This window comes from Mesitornis unicolor, unplaced genomic scaffold, assembly GCF_000695765.1.
Source record: "Mesitornis unicolor isolate BGI_N332 unplaced genomic scaffold, ASM69576v1 scaffold15913, whole genome shotgun sequence".
Lineage (NCBI taxonomy): Eukaryota > Metazoa > Chordata > Aves > Mesitornithiformes > Mesitornithidae > Mesitornis > Mesitornis unicolor.
The window spans coordinates 9,552-25,134 of record NW_010176818.1 but is presented as its reverse complement, the minus strand read 5'-3'; the positions used below and the strand labels follow the sequence as shown (position 1 = coordinate 25,134).

Sequence of the window (15,583 nt, the reverse complement as noted above, 5' to 3'; positions counted from 1 at the left end):
GGCTGTAGCACGAAGGCTACACAGGTAAGTTAAGCATTTTTTAAAAATGTGTTTTATTTGCACTGTAGATGATCTCTTCTGACTTCTACAGGTTTAAGTAACTGTACAGCTTCAGTGAAAATGGATTTGACAGTCAGTGAGCTAATTAGGCCATTAGATGGTTATGGGAGCACGAGTTGTTTTATTTGTGGTAGATTATCAGAAAAACAAACTGCACTCATAAGAAGGCCATAAACATTGTGACGGTTTATTATGACTGAGAAGGATGTTTCTGTGCCCAGAAGATGAGTATCAGTACATAGATGCACAAGTACCTAAGATGCTTACCAAGAAACCAAGAAGTAGGAGTTTTCAGCTGGATTTGTGACCCAGTAATACTTCAAGTACTCATTGTACTTCCCCTTAGGAACACTTCATTTCTCTTTGATTTATGGCCTTTTTTGTGAATTGCTAAATGAAAATGTTTTCAGTGTAACGCTTGCACGGGTACGTAATTACGATGACAGAACAGGGGACTGGCTTTGCCGTATGGAATTCAAGGCAATGTCTGTGTTTAGGAATCCAGTGAGTGGGGCCCAGCTCCACATGGGAGAGCAAGGCCCTGTGTGCCCTCCTGCAGACAGTGATGTGCTCCACGACCCGGCTGACGAACAGGGACCGGACCCTGAGTCCCTGCTGTGCTGCAGTGATGCAGCTGCATCTCCCACACTGCTGCCCCGTGTGTTATAGCTGCTCTGGGCCTAAGCTCACCCTCACCGGGAAGACAAGTGATCCTGATGAAGAGCGGGATGTTTTCACCAGTCCCAGCTGGCAGGAACTCTGGGCTGCTGACCATCAGTGTAACAGTGCTGGCTGCTTTGCCTTGGACAACAGCTGTCATTTAGTGGCTGTCGTAAGGTTTCAACAGAGAAATAAGGTGATTTATGCAAGGGGAGGGCCCAGATGTAGTTCTACTGTTTGCTTCATTTACTTTTTTATTCCAGCACGTTCTGTGTATTTGAGTGCGCAGCAGACTCCCACTGTGCTAGGGCAGCAGCTTCCTCTGGCTGCAGTGAAGAAGATGAGGCAGGAAAAACGCTGCATTTCCGTCCTCTGGTAGAAGACTGAGGAAGTCCCTCAGCTCCAAGTTCATTGCAACAACCGATAAAGTTTCTGCTCAAGACAGGGGAGAAAATCTTTAGGTATTTTGGTTTTAGAAAAAAGCAATAAAGAAACATTAAGAATGTAATCACTAATTGAAGTAATCAAATTATCTAAATATTGCAACAGGAATGAAATTTGAGACACACCCATTTGGGAGCAAATACAACTACACAAAATGTCAAAGTAAACTGATGTCTTGGATTAAGACCATTATCAGGTCTACATGAGGCACTAATGTTTATGGAAGTCTGAGCTCGTACTTTGCATCAAATGCAAAGGAAGCCTTAAAATCCATACTAGTACCCTAACTCAGCACTATCTGTAAAATGGGATGTTCTGCCAGCAGCATCTCAGACTGAGCTGTTTGACATTTTGTTCTTAAGTGATTACAGCACAGCTACTGCACAAAAACAACGTTTCAAAAGAAAAACTGCTAGCACTGGAAACCAGAACTTTATGAGAGAGCACGGCAACCTGTGCTGCGCAATGCAACCTCAAGATGCTGTTTCTGCCCTCAGGCATTACACTGGCATTTAAAAAAAAAAGTACATGCTTTATTCAACCTTCTTATTCTGTCAAAATAAATACACTGGCCCATCAGCTATACACAGCATTGACTTCCTCCAAACAAGTAGCAATAGGAGTACAGCAACTACCAGGGTTGGTTTCTCTACTTCTCATAATAACGTGTTGTGTTTCTTTCAGTCTATGACCTAATGATCCACACATCTCAAACGCCCACTGGGTTATCAGCAGTAGCCTGTTAGCTGTCATTGCTTACAACCATATGGTCACTTAGCCTAGAAAAAAAATGCATTTACTATCTAGTAGTTCTATTAAGTTTTTTTAATGGTGTCTATTCTTGACCTATACAGAAACAACGATTCCCACAACTGAACTGTTTTCAATGCAAAATGAATGCCATGATTTTATATGTTGCAGAATCCTGTGCTAACGACCAGAAATCCTGCTGAGCTGTAACAGCTTTAACTGTAGAAAAGTTCTTTTTTCCCAAATTATCACATCAGTAGTCCTTAGCCTGAACAGACTTTAGAATGCCAGATGCTGTACGAAGGTGTTAGATGCTGGAGTTTAGTTGCAATCAAATGATTTACCTCTCAGTGACGAAATAAGAACAGGGCAGCTATTTCCAGTGAGTCTGGTTCTCTTGCAAAGTTCAGGAAGCAGCTTGTTCCACCACACAGCCTAATCCACAAAAACAACAGTGAAAACTGGGATAAACAAGGAAGACTTGCTAAAAACACACTGAGCTGAGCTCAGATGGATACCAATACAGGTAGGTTATGATGAACGCAATAATTAATTTACACAATGCTTTGAAGTGCAGGTTTTGCACGTTCTTTTTTTAATTTTCAGTGCGAACTTTTTAGACATGAAATTTTTTTTACACACTGTCCCCTTGTGCCTCTGTAAATAAAAGTTTGTAAGCGAAAAAAGTCACATAATTGGCAAGACCGATGCAGTCAGAAAATTAAGGTTTTTCCCTCCAAACAGCTCCATGCAACGTGGTGAATATCATCACTGTAAGAATACTGCTCTGTCTCCCGACCTAACCTGCTACTTCCAGCAGCTGCGGCAGTGAATTCTGTTTTGTGTATAATTTTGTTGATTAGAACAGAGGGGAAGGGATTTCCTTCCCTTTTTCAAAGGTGGTAACTCTTCCACCTCTGTTCAGATGCAGTACTGCAACCTCACATTCAACTCTGTAATTAGGTGGAAACAATCACAGATAGCAAGCTAAGCGATTTACTTTGTCTGAAAGCTGGGCAGTTTGATCCATCCAGAGTCCATCTGTACCCAAGAGCATTTTAGTTAGAAAAACCCAAAAAAACAAGGAACAAGGTTACAGACAGCAGCTCACCTGACGGTCATCCTTCAGCTCGTGCTGTGCGTATACCACAGCTGCCTGTGGGCACCTCTCCAGGAGCTGCTCAATGGCTTCCCCGCACCTGCCCAGACGCGTATGGCACAGTGCACGGACGGCGAGGCCAACGTTGCCAGCTGCTGTCAGAGGCTCCAGGACAGGCAGAGCTGAAGCCATATCGACTGATTGACTGCATAAAAGAGACTGAAGACAAGAAGAAAAAGTATTGTTTTGATTTAAGACAAAACTTGCAAAAAAATGCTCACTATCACCTTAGAACAGAAGCCCTTACTTATTGGAATAATTTTGAAATTGTATTTCCTCATATTTCCTTTAATAAATGTTACTGAAAACTGACGAAGCAAGCTTAGAGTGGACTGCAAATGTAAGTATAATTGTTATTGACATCTCTCTTCAGTATTTCTTCTTCCATCATTTCAAGGGGCCTTTTAGTTCAAATTGGATAACCTGGAGGGGAAAGGATGGGGCTAGAGAAAGCTGTTCATGCCTACATGAACCTTTGCAGAATGGATCTAAGCTGCAAGCATCGAGATTGAAGGGTTTCATACCTGTAGTTTTGAGATGTCTTCATGGTAATCTTTATCAGATGGAGATCCCCCCGACATTATGGAAGTTACCCATGGGAATATCAACCCAAAATGATTACAGGAGTTTATCTATACAAGGAAAAAAAAAGTTGTAAAAGAAATATTTCTGTTAGTGATAGTTCCGAGTGAAACCCACCACAAGTGAAGAAAACTGTACTCTCAAATAGCGTAATTTAGAATAGCAGCTACTCTTTCTTCTACAATTTAGTAACGAATCAACTGGAAACTTCTATTTCATTCTGTACTTCAGATTTCCCTTTCAGAATTTTTTAAAATTCATCATTTGTGCATTTTTCTCATTTAGTCAGCTTTGTAAAATGGCAAACGCACCCCCTGACAAACTTCCACTGTTTCATTTTAGCCCTTATTTCTGTCCAGAGCTGAGATTCCTGTTGGAGGTATATTTGCAAAAGTCCCCAAAGAGTGGGACCCCCAGAGCCAGATCCACCTCTTTGGTAACAGCACACCACCTTATTTGCTTCTCTTAAGAGATAAACTGTCCAGAATTAAAATACTAAGGATACCATTTGGATAGATTTTGGGGCGACAATGCAGTCATAAACTTCCTCCAAGTGGTAAACTCACCAGATCCTCTGTTGTTTTCAGTGGCTTCGTCTCAGGAAGTTGCTGCCTTGATATTCGCCAGACATACTGAGAAGTGACCCTCAGCAGGAGCTCCTGCAGGATTTCCTCTCGAGAGCACACGACGAGAAGAGCTTCCCAGAAATCCACCAGCAGCTGAGGAACAGCATTTTCACCATTACTGCACAACACCTAAGAACCAAAACGTAAGTACGTAGCAAGTTAGCACAGATACGGTAATTATAAGGAGCACAAGTTAGGAGAGAAATGAAGAACAGCTTTTCACTTTTACTAGCAGCAGAAAATTGGTTCCTTTTTTGTCTTGATGTATTTCTAATGGATGTGATTCTACATAATACCGTGCTAGGCAAGGCAAAAAGTTCATGGAATGATTTTAAGGTGATCAATTCTAAGCAATAGATTTGATTTTTTTAAAGATTTATTCTGCTGCCAGAAACATCCACACAGTCAGTGGGTATTTACAGACTGCTAATTCAGAGGGGTTTATACATGGCAACAGCCAAGCAGGCGTCTTGAAAAGAAGACTCTACAGGCTGTGGTAAGAGATGCTGCGTAGCTCAGCTGGGTACAATGGCAGAATCCACTTGGGAGATGCTTTAAGGTCTGGTGTCTCTGCAAAGAGGACTTTTCCTTGGTTTACAACTGGCCTTAAACAACAACAATCATTCTGACTTGAGTTTCAGGACTTGGTATTTCTGATACAGGTCTTCCACAGTAATGAATATAAGATCGCGACACACCTACATTGAAGAATACATGGTTTTAATGCAAGCAATGTTAATCATTGTAGATAAAAGAAAAAAGGTTTGCCTATTCCCAATCCATATAAAAAAAACTTCAGTGACATCAGAAAAAACTTTTGTATTTATCTTTCTTCTCATAAACCACAGAGACCTGCTCTTCTTTCAGAAATTTATACAGAACATTATATACCTTCATATCTAAGTCTGATTTGTTAGAAGTATGTTTCAATCCGAATTATTTCTTCAAAAGGAGCTTATAGAAGCTTATCTAAACTGTGTTAAATTTCAGTAGCTTTAGGAAGCCAAATTACTAGGAAGCCATTGAAAGACCTCTGAGATCAGGTTATTCTTCACTCAAATGACACGGTCAAAACAAAAACCTTAATGGATTTTTTTTGCTTGATTTAATGAGTATTTCTTTCCAGAAGATCTGGTTTCTGACTCTATAGTCATCTATCATGACTGGAATATATCCAAACCTTTTTGCCCTCTTTCTGAAGAAATGCTGAAATGTGAATGAAGGAGCAACTGGGGCTGCTATGCTTACCCGTAACACCACCACTATGAGAAAAATAGAAGCAAAAAATGGTCACAAGCCAACCTTGAAAAAGGTATCTGCTTCTTCCAGTTCAATTTTACTGTTCTCATGTAAAGCCACAGTGGCAGCCACCAGTAAATCCGGCTGCGTCTCTTTCAGGTGAACAGCAAACTCAGTGGGAACAACCATTCCTGCCTTATGCTGTCTCAGGAGCTTTGGTTGCCCAATGAAGCCACAAGCCAGAATGGTCTACAAAGAGAGTCAGATATAAATTGGGTTAAGAATTCAATCCACATATGATTCGACTCAGAAAACTCAGTACTTCCTCAAGCAGTGAAGTTTAGACAGATGAAGGAAGGTCAGGGGGAGAAATTAAAGCCTCTCTACAATTTACAGAATAGCTCTCCAGAGATCGAGCCCCAAACCACGTGCCAGAGCAGAGACTCCTGAGCCATTTGCCTGAACACTGGAAGTAACAGACGGCCGAAATCTGGAGTTACCGCACACATAAGAAAGATTTCACTATGAAATCCAAGACATTCAATACATGTGGTGGTCTGAAAAACCACTGGTTGAAGTTTCAAAAGACTACTTTGCTGAAGTATGATTTTTATTTTGAAAATACACCTGAAACAGTGATCAAAATGTGCTGCACTATGTGCAACAGTAAGTTCATACAGAATCACAGAATACCAGGTTGGCAGGGACCACAAGGATCATCTAGTCCAACCTGTAAGTTGTTTCTGGATATCCGAGTGCTTTTCAGGACAAGCGTGGCAAAATACTATTTTCCCTTTAAAGACAGTGGGGAAATGATGCCTAAATGTGTTAAAAGAATTATACAGGAAACGTAAGGCAGATGTAGGAGGAAAATTTAGATTTCACCCTGCTACACAAACCAACTATCATTCCTTTCTTCATCTTTCTGGAAGTGGTTTTTTTTCTACTTTGCAACAAAATGCTTTTTAAAGGTGAGGTGCAATAGCACATTTTTAATAGGTCAGATTAAAAAGAAACAAAACCCAACACCCAAACTGCATCCACCTGCTTTTCTAAATAACATCCATGCAGTGGAATGTGTACATTTGCTCACAACATGGCAATTTCACTTGATCGTCCTGCAAATGGTTAGAAAGCTGGTCCCGAGTATCATTGAAACAGCTCTCCATGGTTCCCACCTTGCAATTCAAAAACTGCAGATTTTGAGAGCTCTCCAGGACCTCTTCTACTGAAGCATGATACCTAACGTTGGAACAGCTATCAGTTCATCTTCAAAGTTTTGAGACCTCCAGTATCTCACTCTCAGAAAGAGTCTGTATTTCAAGCTCTGTCAGCTTTGGCTATTCAACAGCCCTGGTCAACCCTGACAAGAAGTGATTTACAGACTTTTCTCAGTCTAAAACCACTCGTGAACATCTGCGGCAGAGAATGCTTCACTCACATTTTTCCTCTGTTGATGTGGAATTCTTACTCTGACTGCACTAAAGTGGGTTCTGATCTGATCTTCATGAGGTTAAGTGCTTTGATTCCACAAATTGCACACAGAAATTTTAGTTTGTGTGCACCGTGGACATTCTGCTTCAAGAGCAATTTTACAAGGACTGTTTGTGTACAGAGGTTACAGTTTTCTTGGGCATTTCACATATTAATTACAGGTGGAGGGATGTAAAAACACAACCCTGCCATACTGCTGGAGAGCACTGGCTCTGCAGAGCTTCTTACACCCCAGTAAACAGCATTTAATTTATCAAGAATTAACAGCTTCCTAATTTTTGCTGAAAGGCTCTGGACAGGGCAGGGCAGGACTACCCTGCCCGCAGGGTGCAGAGCACAGACCCAGCGTGCGCCAGCCCTCAATTCCACTGTCACGGCATCCAGTGCAGCCCAAGCAGAGCATCTGGAGGAAGAGGAGGGACTGAATTTCTTTTACCATAAAATACAGCTACAGCCAAACCTACTGACGTGGGCTTCACAAAGCGTGAACAGCTGATGCTTTCCGCATACTTCACCTCCTTATGAGAGTCCATCTCATGTTCATACATCGCCAGGTCTCCTATTTTCAGAGCCATGAAAGCCTTAGTAAGTGTCAGGACCACTGATGGCATCATCTTTTCTACTTTCTGAAGATACTTCACAGCTGTCAGAGGACACGCGTTTCTCATGCAGGAGCTGCAGAGGATATGAGGCAGCTGCACAGGGTCAGCATGGTAGAATATCTGGAGAACTTTATTTGCTGATTCCTATTAAAATAAAAGCCATTTGACAGTTTAGACCTTTCCAGATATACAACCTTCTATGGCATATGAAAGTACTGTGTTTTTTGGGTCTTGCTTGGTCTGTTTTGTTTCGTTTTCTTTTTTATATATAAAACAGACAAATACAGCTCAGCTATCAAACCACAGTGCCTTTCTTGTCTTTCCTCCCTGCTCGTCAAAGCAAGGGATGTTACCAGCAGTGATTCAACCCATGTTCTGGGGTGCAAGGAGAACACCCGCCACCACAGTGAAGTGGTTTTACCAAGCTGTATGGTTTGGTAGTGTTCAAAGAAAGTTTGATTTGGTTACAGAAATGGGAGACTAAAGAAATTTGAGTCAGAGCTTTCCTAAAGTGTAAGTGTCCCTGTGTGCAAGTGGGAACCAGATCATTAGCAACATGCATTGTGATAGCCCAACCCATAATATGTTGCTTGAAAGGAGCCCAAAGTATCACAACTGCTGCTTGCTATTTTGAAAACAAAAATGGGAAAAAAAACCCCATGTCAAAAAGAACAACTGTCAAACTGAATGAGCAGCTCACCATCCTAAAAGTTAATTTCATTAAAATCTGATAAGCAGTTCTTAAAACCAGAACTAAATCAACAGATTAAGAAAAAAACCAACTTTTTTCTACCTTACTTAATTCTTCATTTAAGTCTTCATTAAGAGAGTGAGTTAGGTAAAATATAAATCCTCTCTCGTATGTTTGTGTCTCATCACCTTCTGAAACTAGCCTCTTCAAAACTTCAGTCATGGATAAACCTGACATTCTGTAGTACGGCAAAGCCAGGTGGTAGTCCCTTGTGTCAAACCTGAAGGCAACAGAGAGGAAAGAAGAAAAGAACAAAACAACTAAAGGCAATGCTTTTGCCATCATTGTTGGCAAGAACTAAAATAATACATAAAACAAAGCTGCAGACACAGCAGTATCTGCAAATACACAGCTGATACCCAACACAATGTTGAATTCTGCATTGAGTGACAATAAAGACAATCAGATACTGAAGAGATTAGTAGATTAAGCTGTTTTTGTAGAATGCAAAGATTTATTTTGGATATGCAATACTAGCATAAAACAGCAAAGAATGATAGATTTTCATTTTAAGGTTACATTATTGGAAACAAGAGCTCACCTATATCACTTTGACATCTAAAACATACCTGCTGTAGCAGTCTCCTAAGAAGGCGCAACTTTCTCTGAATGCTCTTACAAGTTCTTCTTTCTCATCTGGTTTTAGGAAGCTAGGGTCCATTAGAGCTGCTCTGACCAGTAAGTGAGCCTCACTCAGAAGATGGATGCAACTCTCGGTTTTTACATTTTCATAAGTTCTACTATAATCTACCTAGAACAGACATAGGATATATTTAGGCTGCTGGCAAAAAATAAGAATATACAGGAACAATTCTAGTGAGGGTAGCAACCACTGGAAATAGGATTACAGGCTATTCATGAGACACACATTACATCATACTCAGCAATGACATACAGCAGAGGTTAATTAACAGTACTTGCTTTTAGTCAGCAAACAGCAAAAGCAGGAGTTGGGCAATACCATTTCTCTGTAAAGCTGAATGGTTGAAACAGTGTTTATGATATATAAATTCCAACCAGGCTCTGACTCAGAAGTTGCTCTGGATTTGTTGCCATCGGCCTTTCTGGAACTAGAGGGCGGGAAAAGAGTTGTCAGTGTCCAAATAAACAATATACAGCCAAAAAAAACCCCAATCACTTGATAACTTTCAAATTTATGCATTTAATTTAAGTTGTGAATGTAAGTCATAACAGCTAGTAACAAAACGGGAATAGGCAAGTTTATACATCAGGAACACCATCAGAACTATCTACTACCTCTTCTCCTGGGCCTAACACCAGGCAGTATCAGATACTTACAGGAAGTTAAGCAATTCAAATTAGTTAAGATGTTAACTTAGTTTCTGTAAGGACTCACTGCACGTTTGCCCCTGCAGCTCTATTAAAGTGTTTGCCAAGACACGGCAGAAAACAAATATCAGAAAGCTTTAACTCTAACACATTGGCTAGGTCTGTAATGCTCCAAGGTTAAAACACGGTAAGAAAACACAGACTCTTTTTGTTCTGGGTTTTTAGTTTTAACTGTTCTGGGATATTTACATCTTTATTTTCAAGTGATGGTGTTAAGTAGATTGGTATTTGTTCAACTTATGTTCTGTACAGACAGTAAAAAGCATCTCAAATGCCAACTGAATTCTCTGAAACAACACAACTGGCAGAAAACAGAAAACTACAGTATTTTGAATTACTATTCTCTTTGATGGGCTTATCCTCAGCTTCTCCTGAATAACATCTGCTTTAGGTTTTAAGAAATACTGGTTCAAATAACTCTTCAATCAACTGTAGTTGTCTCACTTTTGTTAATGAACTTGGACTGACTTTAATAAATGTGATTTCAGAACAGCTGTTTAGCTGTTTGATGAAAAGCCCTCAAAAAAGAACAGGAACAGCAGCTCCCGCAGAAACAGAAAAAAAGTCACAAATGCCTCTGCCTACACACATGCTACAGGAGTATTTTGGGGCAAAGTCTGATCCTTCCTGTGTCACAGATTACTATAGTGACGTTCACAACTTTTCTTTGAAAGAGTCCTTCGCCAAATGTAAAACACTGTCATTTTGTGCTACACCACATTTTGTTAGCCTGGAGCTTTGGTACTGCTACACATCTTTGTTTCTCAAGATAAATGTTTTTTCCTCCCAGTAGCAGATACATTCTTAGGAATCTTATTTTATTTATGAAAGGTAAGTTTTTCAAAGTCTTGAGCAACTAACTTTGCTGATTTCAAGCATTTCTGACCATATCCTCATTTCTTCTATGTCAGTCAATACAGTAGAATTGAAAACAACAAATCAAAATGCTTGGTTTCTGTTCTAATGCACCAACTAGGGAATTATTTCCAAACAGTTTTTCCACAGAGGAACCCCTCCAACCCCGGCACCCAGAAATTCAGCACTGTACAGAGCTATCAATACCACCTCCCCAGAAGACACAAATCCTTACAGCATCTTTCTCGTGGGTTTTCTCCTTTCAGTAATATCTTCCATGTCCGCCTTAGTCAGAAGAATGATATGGTTTTTGAAATGACAGATAGCTCTTGGTCCTATAAAAAGCTGCATCCTTAATGTGCAGACATCCAGTGCAACAGGTGGGCAAGCCTACAAAGGAAAGTGATTGTTTGTAGTTTCAGTTAGGATGTACTTTCAGTCTTTCAAGAATAAAAAAATTGTACCATTTATCTGACATTGAAAACATTCACTGGCTTTCCTAACTTTGAGTGCTTCACTTAAGCTAGAATAAAAATACTCATAAAACTAGGATATAAATAATTTAACAATGGGTAAAAAAAAAAATAAAAATTCCTTCTTCAAAGCAACTACAAAGTTTTAGCTCCATGTCTCAAAATAACAGCCTGAGGGAGATGCCTCACATGGACAACCTAATCCCAAATAGTTCGAACTTGGCCAAGTTGTAAAAGATTGCCTGATGTGATTACGGAAGTCTTGATTTCAGTTGCTTATAAAAAGCGATTACAGATAGAAGTATATAGATAAAAGTATTATATATACACACACACACACACACACACACTTGGTTGCCTATTGATACATTACATACTGAGTATTACATCCCTGATTTATTCAATATGCACCTTTTTGGTAAAACTCACCATATCTTCTATATTGGGCTAAAAAAGGAAAAATGCAACCTCATTTGCCCAGAAATATTCTAAATTTACAGCTTTAGGAAGATAAAATACCGTATTTACAAATTAGAATACATAGTGAAGCAAGGCAACACACCATCATATCTGTGCCCTGCTTTTTTGAAGAAACCTTAAAAATTTCAAGCCATTTAAGGAAGGGTAAAAGTTTAGACCAAGGATCTCCAAGGATCAAAAGCCCTCTTCCTACAGAACATGCACTATGTATCTGGCAGCCGACCTGATCAAGTGTCTACACTCTTTGTACAAAAACTGTTTTTTCAAGGATACCCGAGAGAGAAACGTCATCAGCTGTGATAAGGGAAAAATCTGCACCCTTTGTTCAGATTTATATGGGAAAGCATGGAATTTAGTTTAACGTGATTTTATAGCTTTTGATGTTTTTGAAAACATTCTACTAATCGTCTAGATTCTTAAACGGCAATAATATATTGTTTCATTGAAACATTTGTAGAACTTTAAAATACAACATACCATATATTGAAGTAAAATATTAATTTTACATTTCATTCTATTAGTTCAGCCAACAGAAACTAATGAGATTTCGGAAGGAAACACAAGGAAACTATGGGCCACACTACTAGCCCCATTCATTCAGCGAGACGAAAGGTGCACCTTCATGGTCGTATCGATGTACGGATCCTCATCGCGAGCTGCTGCTGCACTGCACCGCACTGTGAAGCACTGCAGGTTTTCACTAGAGGGAAAGAAGAAACAGCAACAATGGTGGAAAAGAATGAAGACTTGCAAAAATCAAGTAGCCAAGACTACAGAGAATCAGATCTTTTTCCTTTGTAGAAATGGGCCTTGAAGCCTGAGCAGGAGGGCACGCTGCATGATCGCATGAGCCTACCCAGACAGTTCCAGGTGGCTATGAAGGACACGTCAGAGGGGAAAAAAAAGGCAGCAGCATAGAGAAACGTAGCAATACTATCAGGAAAATCATAAATATGGTACCTTGTAATGACATGCAGGAACTGTGGAGTAAGAACTGCCTGCTCTGACTTCTCTGAATACTGGTAAGTAGAAATCAGTTCTACTGACTTCCCAACAGAGTAGAGATATCCAACATGAGGTAAAGAGAAAAAGCAAAAGAGGCTCAGGAGTTCTCTCTTGTTCTCAGTCTCCTCATCGGCAGTCACAGAACTTCCTAGATGTAACAATAAGAAAGGCGTTTTATGTACCTCATAAATCAAAACCTGGGAATTCCTTTGCAAACCTGATGGCTAGCAGACACTGCCCACCCTGCTCAGGCTGCAGGCTGCTTCTGTTGGTAGCTGCTGAAGAGAAAAAGAAGTACACAAGATTAGTGTACAGGCTGGATCAGTGCACTGGTCAAAAATTTTTATGTCATGTTATCTCATTGGGAGGCATTTTTTAACAGAAGGCTGGATGTACCACTGAGTGCAGAAACTCTACAGATTTAACAGTATCACAAAGTCCTGGCAGGACTGCCACAATGAACCACCCCTGAATGGTCAGGGCTGAATGGTCAGCCTGCCCTTGGACAACTGAGCTGGCTGAATGCTCCTCTGGAGCTGCAGCCGCAGCACACCAAAACACAGTCCTCACTGACGGGAAAGGAAGGCTGGGAATGGCAGAATTTACTTACAAAGCTGCTTTGGCAGGCAAAGGCTGGGTTCAGGTTCAGGACCCTCCTGCCAAAGACTGCAGATCACCAGAGAACAGAAGGGAGAGTGGGACAGAGAGAAAGGACTTCAATTTGAAAGCAAATCATACAGAAACTGTGTACAAAACAGAACATGCAAAGAGGCTTGTTCCTTTCCCAGGTCTCCTGGCCATAACACACCCATGCTCACCGACATACCTGCCTGGTACACAGGCAGCAGCTGGACGGAGTGCAGCTTCATCTCTTCACAAAACCCAAAAGGAGACTGGTCGGGTGTAAAACGTCTGGAGAAAAAAGCCAAAACAAGATGGGACCTCAGTAAGAATTGTCATGAGCTACTTCAGACAAGAGAAGAGCGCTACCTGTAACAGGCACCGCTGACGTTTTAATACTCAGCAAGAATCTGCACTCCTGCTGTTAATGTAAGTAGCACGGCAATGCCATGAAGCGTATGGCACAGCTAGGGATAACCAAAAATCCTCTTTCTTTGCTTGCCTACAAGCTGCGTCAAAGTCTGAGATCACTGGCAGACATGTTGCAATCACTGTAGGTCCCTTCCAACTGAAATACTCTATATTAAAAAATGGGCTTTCTTTGGTATCACATTATTTCCTCAGTACGAAAAAACCAAACCTTATAAAAACCCCAGATGTCAAAATACCAGGATTTTTCTTTCAACAAGACATAAGCCACAGCTCATTTTGGTTTCCTATAGTAAATTAACCCATAAAGGGGAAAATACATGCGTAATACCTGAAAAGCAAATACCGGACTTGGAAGCGCTTTGTGTCTTCAGTAGGTAGCTCTGTGGACTCCAGCGTGATGGGTATCTCGCACAGTTTGCTGTCCTCCCCAAGCAGTTCCACCGGCTTCGGACAAATGATGAACTCATCTAATTCCAGCTGCAATGCTGAAGGGCCTTCATCTTCCACACATTAACAGTGAAAATGCTGCATTAATTTATGTATTATTTATTTTTCTATTTATTATAAATTTATCATTTATAATGCACTTTATTAATTATATTAAACCATTCAATTTAGCAGTAAGAAAATGATATAACACAATATAAATTAAATACTCCAATTACAGCTACCTAGCTAGCACTGGTGTCCTCAAACCATGAGATTTTGAAAACAGCTATGCTAGAAGATGAAAACAGTCCTTTATTTAAGCCACAACAGTCTGAATACCTAAGAGTCAAGATTTCTTAAAGAACAGGTAAACTGCTCGTTACAAGGCAAGTCCAAGGCAACTTTGCTGCAAATGACTGGCTGTCAAAAAATGCCATTTGGTCTGAGACGTTTTAAGAAGTAAAAGGCAGCTATCATAGAAAGTTGTGTTATCTTAAGATCACTTAAGTTCTGGAAAGCAAGTTCTAACAGCACTCAAAGTAATTTGAACTTTTCTGTTTAGTTTTTAGTAATAAGGTCAACTGTGGCAGGATGCCATTATCCGAGTTAACATCCATCCTCACTCAATGAGGAACATGTTAGTCCGTATTTTCCCTATCTGACAAGTCTTATTTACCTTAAATTTTTTTCTGGGCACAGTTTCTATTTCTAAAAGACCATCCCTTTCTGTTTCAAGGTTCTTCAATTGTAAACGAAGGACTTTCCTAAGGTTTGTTGGTGTTCACCTCATACTTTTGAAAAGGTGGGAACTGATTACATAGATATTGATTTCTTGCAATATACAGGAACGAAACCTACTCAGTAAATCTATTTCTGGGATTTCTAGGATTCAAAGGGAAGCCCCTGAATAAGACGAAGGACCGAAAAAGGAGAATTTGCTGACACTGTGTTTATGCAGGTTACTGTTACTGCCAGCAGTTACAAAAGTGCTTGTGCACTGCCACAGAAGCGTCCTTAACTGTAGGAGCCAGTGTGGATGGCCCATGTCGAGGTTCCCAAGATGATGCTTCCATTTGGCTTCCCTTTTGTCCCTTAGAAGATATGCAGTTATTGGGGCAGCAACACTGATGGAATAATTTTTCTGAACACAGCGCACTGAACTGCTGCCGTTTTGATTTGGTCCGTGGTGGCACCCCAAAAGAGAGACCTAATCCTCTGTCTGTAGAGGCTGAAAGTGTCTGCAGAACAATAGCGTATTTGTGTGAAGTGTCACCTCCAGCTGCAGGTGGTACAACTTTCCATGCACTAGAATATTCGACTGATAGCCCTAAGATGATAGGGAAATATTTTCTGAAGAACAATGACCTTGTTTGAGTGTACTTTGAAAATAACAGGAATCAGTTAGCAGATTCTTGGGAAAAAAAATATTTCTCTACTTACTTCCATCCACAGGCTTTTCGGCTGTACTGCCTCCGTGTGCAGGAGGCTCTGTCCTGCCTGCACTTTGCTGGATCAGCTCCAGTTCCAGGATCAGGACGTCCAGCTCCGTTGTGATGGCTATATGTCTAGCA

At 40.5% G+C, this 15,583-nt stretch overlaps 1 protein-coding gene across 1 annotated transcript in view; it reads right to left on the bottom strand.

Annotated features, from left to right (window-relative positions):
* Window positions 1-1,024: 1,024 nt before the first annotated feature.
* Window positions 1,025-15,583, bottom strand: part of HPS3 (Hermansky-Pudlak syndrome 3) — a 16,569-nt gene continuing 2,010 nt past the window's right edge. Inside the window, 16 exon segments of the mRNA XM_010181849.1 lie at window positions 1,025-1,152; window positions 2,259-2,349; window positions 3,026-3,232; window positions 3,598-3,705; window positions 4,222-4,410; window positions 5,584-5,769; window positions 7,530-7,760; window positions 8,410-8,587; window positions 8,937-9,118; window positions 9,329-9,437; window positions 10,808-10,962; window positions 12,144-12,225; window positions 12,486-12,678; window positions 13,357-13,442; window positions 13,912-14,092; window positions 15,453-15,583. The exon segment at window positions 15,453-15,583 is cut by the window's right edge and continues 29 nt beyond it. Coding sequence (XP_010180151.1) covers window positions 1,025-1,152; window positions 2,259-2,349; window positions 3,026-3,232; window positions 3,598-3,705; window positions 4,222-4,410; window positions 5,584-5,769; window positions 7,530-7,760; window positions 8,410-8,587; window positions 8,937-9,118; window positions 9,329-9,437; window positions 10,808-10,962; window positions 12,144-12,225; window positions 12,486-12,678; window positions 13,357-13,442; window positions 13,912-14,092; window positions 15,453-15,583 — 2,437 coding nt within the window.